We start from the raw sequence: 17,404 nt of genomic DNA on the forward strand, positions 1-17,404 counted from the left end.
TATTCAGGAATGTGCACTGTTATAGTATGGACAGGATTATTTTTCTTTCAGCCCAATATATTTTATATGGTACATTTGTCTATACAAAAAATACAGAATTTATGTGCATCTTTTTAGATACTATATTAAATTTGTTTATAAAACGAAACTTAAAATGCATGTATTACTTAGGTATTATATGTACAATGGCAATGCCAATAAACATTTAAATATACATTTAAAAATTGGTTTTGATAACACATTTATGTCGCTTATGTACTACAAAAATCGTTAATTTTGTAACAATTACTTGTTAAGAAATTCCGCCATAGGATCATCTTCGCGCTGTCGCTTCATTTGGAATGCTTCGATTTCTTCCAATGATAGTTCTTTTACTTCGTACATACTGTTGTAAGGGCGCTTTCTTTCGTCCATCTGCAGTAGTCTCTCTGCTGCCTTCTGAGTTTCTACTTCTTTCTGCAATGCCTGTTGCAACTCATCTTGGTCTTGCAATTTAGCTTTCTTTTCTTTGTTTTTTCGCTTTTCCTTTTGTTTTCGTTTCTTCTCTTTTTTCTTGGAAGATTTCGATTTCTTTATAGTTTTCGATTTGACTTCTTCTTCATCGGACGAACTATCGCTACTCGACGATTTTTCCTTATACGAATCCAACTTTTCAATGTCGAAACTTTGGCCATCGTCTATCGTTTTCTTAGTTTCCGTGACTATTGCTTCGGATGCTCTTATACCTGCTTCCCCTGTACAGTAGGAATTTTTGATAAACGAGTGGCAACATTTATACCCCCATTTACCAGCTTGCCAGAACGATCCCCAAACAGACGTATGGTTATTTGGGAAAACATCTTCTTCGTACTTTGATCTAATCACTTGTCTATCCTGTCCTTTGATGATCTGTAAATTAATGTCAATTATGAATATTTTTAGAATTTAATATAATTTATTGATACATGAATTTGTAAGTCAACATACTTTTCCATATCTAGAGTATTCCACATATTGTTCTGATTGTGCCAATAAAAGGGAAGGTGGTAAAGCATCAAGATGCTCTTCACCCCCGTATCTATTAATTATACTTCCACGAGCTTTGTCCTTCAATTCGTCACGTTTCTTATCATATTCTTGTTTAAGTAATTCCAATTTCGTGGGTTCAGCAAGTAAATGTACATCAACACCTCGTTCGTGTGCTTCCCACGCAAATAATTGAGCATTTGCGTGTCGTTGCGTATCCCCCGAAAAACGCGCAAAATTTTCGCCTTTGTAATCCACTCTGTAATTACATGTACATATTTAAACCATACTTTCGTTATGAAGAAAGGTGCAAAGATATTTATAAATTTATACAATGGAAACACATACTCTCTTTCTGTGCCAGTATAAGGATTATCACGCATAGATCTCGTCTTCGGGTCGTAGTACGCCGAGTTTGGATCTAAGTTTCTCAAATATTTAGCTGTATCTTCTCTAATTCGTAAATTTCTAACGGTGATACGCTGTTTGGAATCTACTTTTGTTCCAGGCATATCAACTTCGTCTACGTATTTATCTTCATCTTTATCCGAATCTTGTTCATCATTCTCTTCTGCATTCAATTTTTCTGCACGCATTTGCCTCTTTGCTTCCTCAATCTTTTGATATTCTTCAACAATAGCTCTATGTTCTGAAGGATCATACCCAGCCCACCTATGTTAAAATAATATGTTTGTAATTATTTGCAAGTTATATTTTGTGATTTATTGGAATACCAAATGAAAATTTCCAATTGAAAGATAATAGCTACCTGTCTCTTTTACCATCATAATCCATAGATAATTCAGGTTGTGTGAATTCGTCTGGTGCAATGTCTGCATTTGTATACTTTGCTCCTATTTTACGTGGGCGTTCCATACATTCTTTCCTTTTGTGAGTCATAGCACCACAGTTCTCGCATGCACCTTTACGATACTTTGTTACTGCTTTAGATGCATCAACACCACGGTTGTACCATTCATCTATTCCACTAAATTGCTTCTGCTTTTCAGGCTGTGGTCTTTGATGTTTTAAAGTGGGTCCCTTGAAATATTGTTATATAGTTAGCAGATTGTTTTCGTGATGATATTGATAGCATAAAACTATTACATACCTGTGATCCAAAATACCAAGGTGTTGCACTAATGTACTGTGGAATATGTGGGTTAATATCTTTGCCTTCTTCATCTACTGCAGCTGGTGCTGTGCCAGCTTTTCTAGCTTCTTCTAATTCTTTTGCTTTCCTCCAGTCCTCTCTACTTTTCTTCCTGGGCTCATCTTCAAAATTACTTGTATTTTTGATGATTTTCGATACAGGCACATTGGCTAAAGTGTTAGCCATTTTTTTTTTATAGAGAGTTGCTTTACGTTACTTAATTATAGTGTAGCTTATATTCACAAAAGTTTTTCTATTTGACGTTTCATGTTATGAACCTTCGTACACAAGCTTCCATTAATGGGAGCATCCAGAAAACTGCTCGCTGAGCCGCTCTGTGAGCGGATTTTAGAACCAGTGGCGTCATCGGTGGGGAAACGCCCAAGCTTGTGTAAAGAATAGTTCTCACCATTTCTGTAAGATGGCGCCACCAATATATTGTAATCAATTATTTTTTATTTTTCGTAAATGCATAATTATTACAACTTTTTACTTTATAATACTACAATACATTATTTCGATATATTGTTTGAACATTCATCTGCTTTTACATATGTAAATGCAATAAATATAAAAACTTTAGTTAGTGGCGCCATCTTAGAGACAGTGGGAACTATCTTCACTATAAACTTGGGCACTTTTTCCACCGATGACGCCACTGGTATTAAAACTAGTAATATTATTTTAATGAACAAAATACCGACATCAAATGTATTTCGTTTCTTTTTTTTATGACAAATTTCTACTTGTTATACATTTGGAATGCTAAATGACGTTTCTTAGGCTTTAATTAAAGTTACTAAATATAAATCTAGTAAGGAGAAACTGACGTATCAGACGACGTGCTTTTGATACGAATTTCCATGTAATTTCTTTAGTCTATCAATGATTCGTTATATAATTTATTGTTTAATCATTTGTAAGATCCTCAAAATGCTCCCAAAAAATAGTTCTGATAAACATTTACCATTGATTTTAATAAAAAGAAATCTTTCTACAAAAGGATTTTCTTGTGCATTTCTGATTTATTTTTCGATAAAGAATTGTTTCTATCAACTTAGTTTACACCTTATGCACGCATATTCTACTCATTATAAATTATTTATAAAAGGTGGTTTCCAAATTTTGAGGAATTCTGTTTATACAAAAATTGAATATTGTTAACATCATCGATGAGAATCACCTTAAGCGGACCCATTTAAAAAGTGGGGATTTATCGACAGTATTGGGGCCTTATAAATATCATGTATCAAATTCGATACGTTCGCTTTAATCTTCAATTCGGAATGTATAATTAATTTATTCTGAAGGATGTATATTAGTTGATATTTCTGGAAACGGTAAAATGTTCTAATTTTATTACGGGGAACAGCTGCGATTTCCAGCTGCTTCAAGAATTGGAATGCAAGATCAAAATGGAGGCAGTGCCAGATAGATCGATATTGCTCCGTAATGTCACGTATTGTTGCTGATTCTTTTGCTTGTCGCACATTAGTAAGTAAATGTTTATCAGAATTTTGTCGTTATCAAGTATCACGACATTTGTTTAATTTATTAAGAAAATCAATTGATTAATTGTTTATGTGCCCGCGAAATTTAAGTTCTAATGCTAAAGTTGTTTTTTAAAAATTCTTTTCCTTCTTCATCTACTTTGTTCCTGTAACTCTAATAAACATAAACACATATCACTTAAAAATATGAAAATAATTAATAAGAAATTATAATTAAAATATATAAAAAGTGTCTATTTTAAATTAAAAGTCAAAACATTAAGTAAATAAATTATGTTTCTTTGGACTATGTTTGCTATAATATTTTTATCTTTTACAATTTAGAACAGAGCATGGAATGGATGGATCGTGTCCGCTACTCCTTCCATCCTTTGGGGAAAAGGGTAACTCCGAAAGAGATAATGTATATTCACAGCAAAAAGTGGGTCTATACAGACCAACTTCGGATGCAATTGACTTAGGATATCATACTTTAGACAATAATACCTGCCGTTCTACATCTTCAACAATTGCAATATCAGTTCCAATTAGACAGCAAACTTTGTTGCAACAAAAGTGCATCTATGTTACGGATCTATGCCAGCTAGATGATACTTTATTACTGAAGATATTCAATTGGCTGGGTACTAGAGACCTCTGTGCAATTGCTCAAACTTGCAGACGTCTGTGGGAGATAGCGTGGCATCCATCTCTTTGGAAAGAAGTAGAAGTACGCTATCCCCAAAATGCAACCATTGCGTTAAATGCCTTGACCAGACGAGGATGTCACACGTCCATTCGTCGTCTCATACTCGAAGGTGCTGTCGGTTTGGCTGGGATTTATGCTCAGCTGCCTTTCTTGAGTTTAACTTCTTTAGTTTTGCGACATTCGCGACGTGTTACTGACACAAACGTCGCTGCTATTTTGGATCACTGTATACATCTGAAAGAACTAGATTTAACAGGATGCGTTGGCGTTACGAAAGCGTGCAGTCGAATAACAACGTTACAGCTACAATCGTTAGATCTCAGCGATTGCCATGGTCTAGAAGATTCTGGCTTGGTATTGACGCTTTCTCGCATGCCACATCTTGCTTGTTTATATTTACGACGATGTGTGCGTATAACCGATGCCAGTCTCGTAGCGATCGCTTCTTACTGTGGCAGTTTAAGGCAATTGTCTGTCTCTGATTGTATAAAGATCACAGATTTCGGAGTGCGCGAATTAGCAGCACGACTTGGTCCGTCCTTACGTTATTTCTCAGTAGGAAAATGTGATCGTGTATCGGATGCTGGCCTGTTTGTCGTTGCTAGACATTGTTACAAGTTGAGGTATCTTAATGCTCGTGGCTGTGAAGCACTTAGCGACAGTGCTACGTTAGCTTTGGCGCGTGGTTGTCCACGGTTAAGAGCTCTCGACATAGGAAAGTGTGATATTGGTGATGCAACTCTCGAGGCTCTCTCTACGGGTTGTCCAAATTTAAAAAAATTATCCTTGTGCGGTTGCGACCGCGTCACGGATGCTGGATTGGAAGCATTGGCATATTATGTACGAGGATTGCGGCAACTGAATATTGGTGAATGTCCTAGGGTTACTTGGGTTGGATATCGAGCAGTAAAACGTTATTGTCGTAGATGCATCATAGAACACACTAATCCTGGTTTCTCAAGCTGAGTTTTCTAAACCATTTCTCGCTTATCAATCTATTTATTAACAACTCTTACATTGTCATTCGTCTAGACGCTAATTTGTAAAAAGATAAATACCCAGCAATTGTGAAAATATGTATACATATATATCGTAGGCTATGCTGTGAGTCGTATGGGTGTATATGTGTATGTATTTACATACGCCTCTATATATATGCATATATACATACATAATATATGTTTTGTAATTCCCAAATATCCTTGCTATTTATTGATTTTATAATGTAATACGTGAAAGTAATCTTTCGAATTTCATGTATTTTGTATATTTATTTTATAAATAAAACGTTTCGAAATTTTATAAGATTATAAGAATATTTTAATATTCCATTATGTTGTTAAAATTTTGAAAATAATTTTCCCTCCTTTTCCACTCTGTTGTATCGACACGAAAATTCTGGCAATAGAATCGTGCGTCCTCTGTACGCATTAGAGTCAAACTTGTATGGAAACTATTTTTATACAGAAAAAGGCGCGATCAAGTTTGTGTGGTTGACGTTTACCCATGGTCACACGTGCGATTCTGCCAGCTCTTGTATGAATTAAAAAACCAAAAGTAAAAGGAGTAAATAAAGTTAGCTGAAATTGTCAAAATATGAATCAACAATTTCAAAATATAAGAAATAATGGAGATAAAGCGCAATTGCAGGAATTTGTCCAAAATTCGAATGCGGAAGAGGTAAGTAAAAGATAAATTTAACTGTCAATTTACTAAAATATTTTAACTAAGTCATGAGTTTTGAGTAGCTCACGAAGATAGTACGCCATAGCATTTGTAAGACGGATTCACTCGAAATATTCGACGATATTTTGCAATCGTTTTCCGATACTGAAGCTTGTCAATTGAAACGACATAAATTAGTTAAATCCACGTTGAAACTATTGGGGAAAGCTAAGGTACCCGCAAGAGACGTGGATGCCGTCATCAATAGAATCATTTTTGACATTCCCAAATATTCTAAACAATACCTCGTTAAACTCGTGGATTTTTGTGTTGTCAGTATTTGCGACAATGATGATAAACTGCAAAGGTAAAGTGATTCTTTTCTTACTTTTTCTTAACATTTGTAAAACATGTTTTAAAATACAGTAATCTTACGATACAATTTCTTTGTATCTGATTTCCTAGCTGGAAAGATTTATTGCCTGTGTTGCTTGAAGCATTGGAGAATGAAAAGTACATTACTCACGAAGATGCAGAAGTTTCTGGAGCTGAATATAAATCATTAACCATTAAAAGAATATGTGATTATCGTTGGAACACCGATCTTCTGCCATCCTTGGCAAAAATGTTTGGGTAAATTATTGTACACATTATGCAACTGAGTATTGTAGAAGTGATTAATTAAATATTTCTATATGGGCATTTCTCTAGGGATATGGCTTTAGATAAGAATGATCACAAGGAAGTCCTCAGAACATTATGTCGTGCTCTGTCTGATCTGTCTTTGGACCAAGTGCCTCCTTTTGTATATCAAGCTCTAAAATTGTGTAAAGTTCAGGACAAGCAACATCTTTTAGATACTCTGTGTAAATACTTTGACAATTGTTATTCAAAAGCAATTGCTTTGGAAGACAAGGATAGTATTGAAGACATTGGTACCTACTCAGAAATGTACATTTCAATACAATATATCAATAATTAGTTACTTTAAATGTTTCTTTTCTTTACATATTCTCATAGGTTTAGTAAGTACAAAAGAGGTACGAGATGTTGAGAGTACCGTGTTATACCACGTGTATCAAGCAGCGCTATTGAATCACGAGAATATGAAAGATTTTCTTCGATATTTTAAAAGTATATCTCATGCACCAGAATATACTCTAAAACCATTCGTATTTTCTGTATTGCTCTCTGTTTCTAGCATACACGAGGATCAGGTAAGTAGATAGTAAACAGAGATTTTTCTAATACTATTTAAGAATCTGCTATATCTATTCTATCATACTAATCAAGATTGCGTTTAATAGATCTTCGAAATACTGAGATTGGCAATCATTAACAGCAGCTTGAACAAAGAAAGAAGAAAAAGTAATGCATGGTTGAGACAACTTTTACCCTCTTCTTGTAATATCATCGAAATTATTCGACAACTCGTCGATAGCAGGTGACAAATCAATATTCTTTCGACATAGTATTTCTTCCCATTAATGTTTATTCCACTGTTTATTCCACAGCAATAAAGATCGTCACTTAGTACTGAAAGGACTCACAGACCTAGCGTTTATGTTAATGAGCTCAGATCAAAAGGTGAAAAATAATGCAACAGTCGTGTGGTCTGTTGGATCAGAAATAGTTCGAGAAGTGATGAAAAAACGCCATGAAACGGTTGTCATTGTATTACAAGAATTGGTTCATAAAATAGTGGGAGGCGGCATATCAACGACTCACTACACAGGTAACAAAGGATCAAGCCCTAACGCAAGCTGATCAACAAACATATCGTTTAACTTTATCGCAAAATGTTTTGCAGATTGTTTAAAATATGTCTGTCGTGAATTATCAGTAATCGTTTTGGATCATCAAATCTGGATCACGACTCTTCTCGAACAGTTACTACTTTTACCTACTGTAGTGGCTACTCAAATTTTATACGCTATTTTTCCATTGATGCACGTCTCGCCCAACATACGAGTTAGTCTTCTTCTAATTCTAAGAAAAGCTCTTTATAGAAAAGGTATATCGAAACGACAAATGGCGGTTACTGGATTTCTCGAGATGTTAAAGTACTCAAAAATGCATTCTTTGAGTAGCTTTAGACTCAGTCAACGTTGCAATCCCAACTCGTACGCTATTAGTTCTAGTTCCAGATCAACGTTAACTCAGGTATAATACCTCTATTTAATATTACGATAAAAGTATCGTAATTTTAGTAACTCTGTTTAGGCAACGTTAGAATACAACACACAAAAGTCAAATACGGACTGCGATAAAACTTTATGTTACGAGATACTAGATATATTAAAGAAGAGCTTTACCTACGAATTCGAAGTCAGACTACATCTATACGAAGGTACAGGACAGAGATTCTCTATTCAAAAATTCCTACCTATCACGAATGATATATTTTCAGGCTTCTACGCTTCCGTAACGAAAAACCCTGAAATAACTGAGATCGTCCTAGACATGCTCCTTTCGCATTTAAATCTCTACTTCGATACGGATGATAATACCTTACCACCTATAAAATTCGAGATGTGTACAAGCGTTCATGGGGTGGAGATAGTCTTACAAGAACCTATCGGGGAATTGATATTTGTAGTACAAAAGATATACGTTGATATATTCCTGAAGAAATCGAAGACCTTCGATAAGCTGCACACAGTTTTAGAGTCACTATGCACGAGAATGGCAGCTACCGAATTGGAGCATTTGAATCTGGTAATCGAAGCAATAACGTTTAAGTTTCTTGCGAATGTTTTCTAAGTAACGATTACCTCAGGAACATGGGCTAGATTTTTCCGATGATTTGATGAAATCGCAAACAAAGTTAAAAAGTCTTGGCATCGCAGTTACAATTTACGAGGCCCTAATGGCGTTTCGTATAGGAGAATGTGTCAAAGGAAATCAAGGAAGTTATGGCAAGATCAACGATTTGTTCAATGGATACATGCGATTGGGGGATTTTGTTAAAATGGTAGAGTATTATAAAGATTCATTTTTTGTTTTTCTCTTTCTCAAATTTCATCTACACTGGCATTGTTGATAGCAATCCACAAAAACGAAGAAATTCGATGGCAATAAATCGAAGAAGGATAAAGATGCAAGTAATACAACGAAAAAGCACGGGAAATCGAATAATATAAAAATGCCAAGCACCATTATGGATTTGGATACAATTCATCAAGCCTTAATACTGTTATATTCGTAAGTGTAATGTTACTTCGCAATTGTAATTCATGTAAAAAGAACATAAAAATATTCTATATACACAGACGGCCTTCCTCAACTCAGAACGATGTCAATCTTCGAGAAAACAGCAACTTTTGTCGCTACATATTTCAAACATGCGAACAGATTTTACAACGAACAAAATCGTTAATGGCGGATACATCTCAAACGCAACCTAATCAGTACATAGATACGTACATAGAAATCGGAGGGTAAGAGAAAGAAATCGAACCGTTTTATATCCTTTTTTTACATTTTATGATAATCGAGGCTTTCGTTATTTAGGTTATTTCATGAGTATTTTTTGTTAGTTCTGACTGATGCATTAGCAGATGATGAACAGTTAGCGATATTAGCCTTGCAGTGTTTTAAAGAGATTTGTTCTTGTATATGTACTACATCGTCCTCCTCAGAGTTTTCACGATTTCTCGATAGGATTTGTGAGTGACCGTTACTGTATTTATGCAACAATTTGTCACGTTATTTAAATAAAGTTCATCTCTTTGTACTGTATGTCTTCTTCTGTTGCAGTACGGTCGAAGAAAGATTCAGTACCAAGAGATGTCAATTCTCAACTGCAAGAAGTTGTTTCCTCGTTGGACAATTACTTAATAGCATTGATCGACGAAGAAATAGATAGCGATACGAAAAACAAAGTACTATTGCTATTGTTACAAATTCTGGAACAATTCATATCTAAAATTGATTTTGAAAAATGCAATCTCGAAAAGGTTGGTATATCCGTACTTAGTAATACAAATTTTATCAGAGAATCGTTTCTTGTAAATACTATTATTTTTGTGTATAAAAAAAAAAGGTGCACAAATGCTTCAGCAAAATGGTTCGAACAGAAAACCTTGCGAGTTCTATCATTCCTGCTATTATTCAGTTTCTGTTACGACTAGAAGAATATACTCAAGAGTACGGGGAGACGTTAAACGAGATTTGTCTGAAATTGTGTGAAAAAGTTGGAACTATCGACGGCGTAAGCGATGATTTTAAACTCACAAAATATTATTTCTTTGCATAATTTTTGTTGCTTCGGAAGCTTACTTCTATCTCGCAAACGCAGAGCGAAATATCAATGAACGGAGAATATCAAATTATACGCGAGGATACTTTCAAGCAAATCTACAACGTATTGAACGATTACATAAAAGAAAAATTGAATAACGTTTCTTGGCTGTTGCTGCGATTGAAAGCAGAGGATATCATATCCCGAGCACCTGGAACAATCGACGAAGTCTGTAAGTACTAATTCGAAAGCAAATTTAATTTTTCCAGTAGCAGTAGCAATTAATGTAAACATCGATCGCGACATCAAAACAGGGAATAACAATTTAAGAGAAAAAGAGCGAAATCTGTGCAAGCAGTTATCCCATCTTATACACGTAGTCCATATATTAAGTAATACGGCGATAGACCTTGGCCCGTGTACCGATGTCACGTTCAAAAATTTACAATGTTTGTATCATCTACTCGGGAATCTTACAAAATATTTCTATGCAAAATCCAGCAATCAAAACGCAGCATTTCAAACGGCCAAGTAAGGATTAACACAAATTATTTTATATAAAATTGTTGATCCTTAATCTAAGATTCCTAAATGTTTTTTACAGGTTCATTCAAGTGGTACAATTAGCTGGCAAACCTTTAAAATCTGCCTTTTATAATCTAGTAACCTATGTCGAGGTATTAATTCGAGTTTTTTATTATATTTTTAATGTTTAAAACAAGGTTTCTCAAGGATATCCTTATTAACAATTAACTGTGTTCCCTAAAGGAAAACCAAAATAAATTAAATTCGAAATCCGATTCGCACGCGCGGAGGAACAAAATTTTAAAGGAGACCAAAGTAATACCGCGAGTGGTATACGAGATCGAACAATTCAACAAGGAAGTATTGCTACTAGGCAAAAGGACGGGCGTAAGTTCTGGTTTAAATGTAATTTGAATTAGTATTTTGACTTAGTAAGGGTTCAACTTTTTCGTATGTATTTGTGATAGATACCATTGGAGAACTACATGAAGCATAGCGTGACAAGAGACTTTAGAATTAAGAATTCGCAACTGGTAGAAAGTCTTGAGAAAATGGATACGAGCATGGTAATTATAGCGTTACAAAAACATTAGGCTTTAATTCTACCCTTTCCTGACATTATTATAATAACTATTCTACATTTGGTAGCTTAATTTATTGAACTCTGAAGATGCAGAAAATGAAACTCATAGCTCGAATTGTGAAGAATTGAACAGCAGTACTGATCAGGCGTCGCCTTCGAGAAAACGATCCAGGATGGAAGATTGAATTGTCTTGGTCATATAATTTTTAAATATCGTATTTATAAGAAATTATATACTTTATGTTTCATTGCTCACTCAGTCATTCATCTTTTTGCACATTATGTACTTGCTCATGTGTTTCACTTAAGTATAATATAATGGAGAATATTTTTTACATCATTGAGACATGTCTCACTGACTCTCCAGAAGTAACAAAACACTTGCACAACAAGAAAACTCCATAGTTTTATGCTACAAAGTCCAGTGGTCTATTGAATCCTCCCTTTCTGTTCATATACTGCCTGTACTTTCTCTTTAGGATAACATGCACAGCGCCTATATCGTTCCCTTCCACTTTTTTACCCTTAGTAGTATCAAAACCACAGAATCCCATTATTCTCATCATTTCCTGTTCTTCGGGTGTCTTGCCTTGCAGATCGGCCTCTGTAAAGTATCAATTTATGAAAACCACTTGCAAATCCCTATGTTAATATTAATGCATCCAGACTTTTAACTTACCTGTGATTACAGGACGCTCAGCTGTAGCAGGTTTCGCTTTGGGTTTAGGTCTATCTCGCTCTCTGGATCTTGATCTACTATAAGAACGTCTATGCCTGTCTCGTTCACGATCACGATCTCTTTCTCTGTCCCTTGATTTCACTCGATCGCGCTCAACAGATCTTCTCCTCCTTTCACGAGAGCGTCTTCTCCTCCGATCTCTGTCTCGTTCTCGTTCACGGTCACGATCCCGAGATCGATCTCTCCTCCTTGCCGGTGAAGGTGTACGACTACGACCCATACTATTTCTCTTAATTCCAAATTAACTTGTTGTTAACATTATAGACGTTGTTGGGTTCACGCATGTACGATTTTGCACTGTATTCTTCAAGTACCTAATGAGAAGACGCAGTGTTAAGGATAAAAAACGAATAATAATATTGTACAGTAGTATACGGGTGTTTTTATAATAGGTTATGTTTACATAGATCAGATCGAGATGCTGTAATTTGGAAAATTGCAATAATACTTGAGACGGGACTATATACTGCAGCTATGCTGTATAGTAATATTCAATGTCTCACTGTATACGACAAAATTAAGACTACTTAATCAATTGCTTAATAAAAAATGCTTTACAACACCAAAGTTTATACGTACGCGATTATGCACGATTTGCTTTTCGAATACTACCAAATAATACTAGCAACCCAGTCATTCTATCGATAGCAATATTTGAAAGTAATTATTTATATATGTTATTAAACAGTTGAAGTCTGTAAAACAATGATTATTACTAATCGTTAATTGTCTTTGACTCGATATGTTCGAAAATAAACACTAATCATAATCAAACACAATTAGCGACGAAAGATAACAAATTACTAAATTTATGAGTATAAGATTACAAATGTAGTCTAGAGTAAGAACAGTTTAATATAGTATAAATATAGTCCATTATTACGAGAATAATCACTTCCCGACTCTGGTATGTGTAATACATGCGTGTGTATATATAATACATGTACATGAATGCTAAAACTGACAAAATTCATCAAATTCATTACACTTAGATTTGAAGCATACCAAAGAATTGGTATAGCTCTCATTGATCGAGCAAACGAATAAACTCAAAAGTAAGATAGTTTGGAAATGTTATTAAAATAATAGAAAATGGCAAGATGTATGAACTACGAATTGGCTGGGTCGTCAAGGGTCAAAGGGACAGGGTGTACGCGTGGATAGAAATAGAACATAGAATTTGCATCATGAACTTCTCGTTTAACCGACTACCCACGGCTTGGCCGGTTAAAGCTGGCCGCTATTTATATCTGTCTATTAGATTTAATCCTAAATGCGACGCAACCGTTCGGAAACGAACTAATCGAAGTGTTCCCTACGACTCAACCTCAACCAACCTCACGTGTCGATCGCAGACTCGAGACTGAACGATTGGAGCAATTCGAACTATTTGAACGATATTAAAGAACTGTACAAATTACGATACTTCGCATGAAAAGGCGTTCGAAAAGGATAAATACTAGGAACGCGAAGTATTCTTGCAGAAATGACCGTTTGCAATCATTCCTGGATCATTTTGAGACGACACGCAACCAAGGATATAAGGGGACGTCGACCATTCTCGCGTCATTAAGTCACAATCGTTCGGAGAAGCTGCGTCACCTTTTTATATAAACGTGTTGTCCATTAACAAACGTAGGACGGATTCTGTGACAGAGTAACGTGTAACGAAGTTTCGTGATCGAACATATCCGTAATGGTAAGAGAATCCTGTCGTCTACGGTGATACGTTAAGTTACAGTGCCAAATACGAACGATATTCGAGGGAACGTGAATAAATGAGATTCGATCGATTTTCTTCGGGCTCGTATTCAAATTAACTCCGTTAGATCACATTGGTTTATTCAACGTTTAAACAAGTGGCTTATTGTTACGTATCTGCTGTTCGTTGACGCGTCAACGAGAGTAAAGTGGCTAGGAAAAATGGAGGGAAGAGTTTTCGAAAACGAATTTTTCCACTGTTTCAGCGCGAGTGCATATCAATTCACGTAGGCCAAGCTGGCGTCCAAATTGGAAATGCCTGCTGGGAACTCTATTGTTTGGAGCATGGAATACAACCTGATGGACAGATGCCGACAGATAAGATCGGGGACGACAGTTTTAGCACATTCTTCTGCGAAACAGGGTCTGGGAAGCATGTGCCCAGAGCGGTGTTCGTCGATTTGGAGCCAACAGTAGTTGGTAAGAGGAAAAGGAAGTCGAATGCTCGAAAGACGCGATTAGATATGTCGATTCTAAGCTAATTTTCGGTTTATATCGAGCGTTTGATATGCGTATCAAATACGTACTTGATTTAGAACATAATTGTTCCCGTAAATGAGCCTTATCAAGTGGGTACGATATGCATGAAGGAGGCGTACCGAACTACATAATATGCATATTAAAGGCGTTTTTTCGAAGGCTTCTGAATTCAGGTTATGTTTGTTCACCCGTGTCTGGTATGGTCATATATGCTCCGTCCAGCGAGAGGGAAGACTCTAGTAAACAAAACCACATGTCTAAGGTGGAATCTCATTGGTCCACTGTATCTCTGGCCAGGAGTGTATCGTTGATAACCTCAACGCGTAGTGGATCGATAAATGTATTTTGTATGTATTTTTATTCATATTTGTTTATTTCGTATTTTTATTTGTTTCTTTGATATTTATTCTTAGTGACTCTCCCATATCAGAATGATAATTACTGTGGAATATGTATAACTTCGTTCCACGAAACGATAAAGTGGACCCAAAGGAGAACTACGTGACTGTGACCTATAGACTAGACTTCTCGAATACGTATATAATATACGTTATGATAATCAGAAAAAATATACAAAGATACTAAGTTATACCCCTGGCTAGATATATAGAGGACCAACGAGCTTCTGTCGCGAGTAGTATTGCTCATTCTATCGAGTATTTTTTTCGCTGAGCAATGCGGGCTTTTTTGGTACCGGTGGCGCCATCGGTGGGAAAACGCCCAAGCTTGTAGTACAGAATAGTTCTCGCCGTTCCTATAAGATGGTGCCACCGATATATTGTAATCAATTATTTTTTCTAAATGCATAATTAATACGTCTTTTTACTTCATAACACTACAATACATTATTTCGATATATTGTTTGAACATTCATTTGCTTTTATATATGTAAATGCAATAAATATAAAAACTTTAGTTAGTGGCGCCATCTTAGAGAAACAGTGGGAACTATCTTCGTTACAAACTTGGGCGTTTTCCTACCGACGGCGCTGCTAACTCAAGGGTCGATAATTGTTGCTGCATTAAATAATTATTCATAACAATGACAAATTTGGCATATTAACTAATACATTGTACTGTTATAAAGCAAAGAATCGTATTAATTATGATAAATACAGCAGAGCGGCTTAGTGAGTGCTGGCTTTCCTGGATGCACCCCATTTCGTCCTATTTCTGTTTCCGTTTTAACTTCTTTTATTAGGGCCCTAATCTTAGTACATTGCTTATGCCACTCAATGTATAGAATCTTATAGACACGAATCCAACATTCATGTTTTCAGATGAAGTACGAACAGGAACCTATCGACAATTGTTTCACCCAGAGCAACTGATCACTGGCAAGGAAGACGCTGCAAACAATTATGCGCGTGGTCATTACACGATTGGCAAGGAAATCGTGGATTTGGTGATCGATCGAGTACGAAAACTATCAGACCAATGCACAGGATTGCAAGGCTTTCTAATATTTCATTCGTTTGGAGGTGGTACTGGATCAGGATTCGCTTCCTTGTTGATGGAACGTCTGTCCGTCGACTATGGAAAAAAGTCTAAACTAGAATTCGCAATCTATCCTGCACCTCGTATTTCTACTGCAGTCGTCGAACCTTACAATTCTATTCTCACCACTCATACGACTCTTGAGCATTCAGATTGTGCGTTTATGGTCGACAACGAAGCAATTTTCGATATATGTCGACGTAATTTGGATATCGAGAGACCCTCTTATACCAACCTTAACAGATTGATAGGGCAAATCGTTTCGTCGATAACAGCTTCGTTAAGATTCGACGGAGCCTTGAACGTCGATTTAACGGAGTTCCAGACAAACTTGGTCCCTTATCCTAGAATCCATTTTCCTTTGGTTACCTATGCCCCGGTAATATCAGCAGAGAAAGCATATCATGAGCAAATTTCAGTCGCTGAAATCACTAACGCGTGCTTCGAGCCAGCGAATCAAATGGTCAAGTGCGATCCTCGACACGGCAAATACATGGCTTGTTGTATGTTGTACAGAGGTGATGTCGTTCCAAAGGACGTTAACGCAGCGATCGCCACTATTAAAACTAAACGATCGATACAATTTGTCGACTGGTGCCCAACTGGATTCAAAGTTGGTATTAACTATCAACCGCCCACAGTTGTACCTGGTGGTGATCTAGCCAAGGTGCAGCGAGCTGTCTGCATGTTATCCAACACGACAGCTATAGCAGAAGCGTGGGCTCGTCTTGATCATAAATTCGATCTCATGTATGCGAAGAGAGCCTTTGTTCACTGGTACGTCGGCGAAGGTATGGAAGAAGGCGAGTTTTCGGAAGCCCGTGAGGACCTCGCCGCTCTGGAGAAAGACTACGAAGAAGTCGGACTGGATTCCGTCGACGTCGATCCAGAAGCTTCCATGGAATACTAACGCTACTTGTCTTCGAATTTCACTGTTTCTACAGATAGATCCTTACTCCCGTGCTCTTTCACCGTCCAACAATTCTCCTGATATTTACCTTCATTTAATCCCTGTCCGTTAATTGTGTATTATTTTTACTTTTACCGCTACGCTTGTTAATCTTATTGCAGTTATTGCTGTTAATAAACTATCAAAACAGTCATATCGGTATGTATTAGAGAATAGTTTGAAAGCTTGCGAATAAATGGTAGGTGTTGTGTATATGAAGATAACTTCGGATTGTACCATACATTTCTTTTTTTTACACACAGTGTACCTTTTGGAGGATCGATGTTTATGAATGTATCTATTTGGCCGAGGCCCGTTTTGATAGATGAGATATAAAGGTATACATAGTATAGGAGAAAACAGAGCAAAATTATTGGTAACCATAAAGGCAAAATAACGATACGTTTGACCCGTAAGTAGGCACGCAGGGGCGTCTAGTAGCAAAATTAAATACATTACTTACACGGTAGAGGTAAGGAAAAAATGGTATTTATTTATAATCGAAAAACAAAACAAAATGGGAGTTCAGCAGAACCCAAATTTGTTTATGTTATTAGAGATACGTGCATGCTTACTTAAGGATGAACGTTCGAACGATCGTTATT

General features: G+C 36.2%; 5 protein-coding genes across 8 annotated transcripts; 3 read left to right on the plus strand and 2 right to left on the minus strand.

The window, feature by feature from the left end:
- Positions 1-106: 106 nt before the first annotated feature.
- LOC128874588 (pre-mRNA-splicing factor Slu7) lies at positions 107-2,491 on the minus strand. The gene is made up of 5 exons (XM_054119438.1): positions 2,117-2,491; positions 1,775-2,046; positions 1,354-1,677; positions 967-1,264; positions 107-888 (listed from the first exon to the last, which is right to left on the minus strand). Exons 1-5 carry the CDS (start codon positions 2,342-2,344, stop codon positions 286-288), a joined length of 1,725 nt encoding a protein of 574 aa, XP_053975413.1. The 5' UTR covers positions 2,345-2,491; the 3' UTR covers positions 107-285.
- Positions 2,492-3,341: 850 nt separating this feature from the next.
- On the plus strand, positions 3,342-5,664 carry LOC128874659 (F-box/LRR-repeat protein 7). Its single transcript, XM_054119588.1, has 2 exons — positions 3,342-3,652; positions 3,994-5,664. The coding sequence occupies exon 2, from the start codon at positions 4,007-4,009 to the stop codon at positions 5,321-5,323; it is 1,317 nt and encodes a 438-aa protein (XP_053975563.1). The 5' UTR covers positions 3,342-3,652; positions 3,994-4,006; the 3' UTR covers positions 5,324-5,664.
- Positions 5,665-5,850: 186 nt separating this feature from the next.
- Positions 5,851-11,578, plus strand: LOC128875297 (Fanconi anemia group I protein). Of its 2 annotated transcripts, XM_054120757.1 has the most exons (22): positions 5,851-6,037; positions 6,106-6,389; positions 6,488-6,655; positions 6,734-6,957; positions 7,043-7,239; positions 7,330-7,466; positions 7,537-7,757; positions 7,833-8,185; positions 8,246-8,372; positions 8,433-8,740; positions 8,802-8,996; positions 9,069-9,226; positions 9,295-9,462; positions 9,536-9,690; positions 9,782-9,981; positions 10,068-10,235; positions 10,323-10,497; positions 10,580-10,796; positions 10,870-10,942; positions 11,034-11,177; positions 11,258-11,356; positions 11,439-11,578. In XM_054120757.1, the coding sequence occupies exons 1-22, from the start codon at positions 5,954-5,956 to the stop codon at positions 11,556-11,558; spliced, it is 3,975 nt and encodes a 1,324-aa protein (XP_053976732.1). In that variant the 5' UTR covers positions 5,851-5,953; the 3' UTR covers positions 11,559-11,578. The 2 variants fall into 2 exon arrangements, with proteins under 2 accessions (XP_053976732.1, XP_053976731.1); XM_054120756.1 differs by having other exon boundaries at positions 8,246-8,740.
- On the minus strand, positions 11,223-13,608 carry LOC128875306 (U4/U6.U5 small nuclear ribonucleoprotein 27 kDa protein). 3 transcript variants are annotated; one of them, XM_054120781.1, is made up of 3 exons: positions 13,450-13,608; positions 12,053-12,426; positions 11,223-11,977 (listed from the first exon to the last, which is right to left on the minus strand). In XM_054120781.1, the coding sequence occupies exons 2-3, from the start codon at positions 12,330-12,332 to the stop codon at positions 11,781-11,783; spliced, it is 477 nt and encodes a 158-aa protein (XP_053976756.1). In that variant the 5' UTR covers positions 12,333-12,426; positions 13,450-13,608; the 3' UTR covers positions 11,223-11,780. The 3 variants fall into 3 exon arrangements, with proteins under 3 accessions (XP_053976756.1, XP_053976754.1, XP_053976755.1); XM_054120779.1 differs by lacking the exon at positions 13,450-13,608 and adding an exon at positions 12,692-12,945; XM_054120780.1 differs by lacking the exon at positions 13,450-13,608 and adding an exon at positions 12,516-12,683.
- Positions 13,609-13,651: 43 nt separating this feature from the next.
- Positions 13,652-17,012, plus strand: LOC128875301 (tubulin alpha chain, testis-specific-like). The gene is made up of 3 exons (XM_054120772.1): positions 13,652-13,811; positions 14,080-14,293; positions 15,634-17,012. Exons 1-3 carry the CDS (start codon positions 13,809-13,811, stop codon positions 16,758-16,760), a joined length of 1,344 nt encoding a protein of 447 aa, XP_053976747.1. The 5' UTR covers positions 13,652-13,808; the 3' UTR covers positions 16,761-17,012.
- The last annotated feature ends 392 nt before the right edge of the window (positions 17,013-17,404 follow it).

Source organism: Hylaeus volcanicus, chromosome 4 (genome assembly GCF_026283585.1).
Source record: "Hylaeus volcanicus isolate JK05 chromosome 4, UHH_iyHylVolc1.0_haploid, whole genome shotgun sequence".
NCBI lineage: Eukaryota > Metazoa > Arthropoda > Insecta > Hymenoptera > Colletidae > Hylaeus > Hylaeus volcanicus.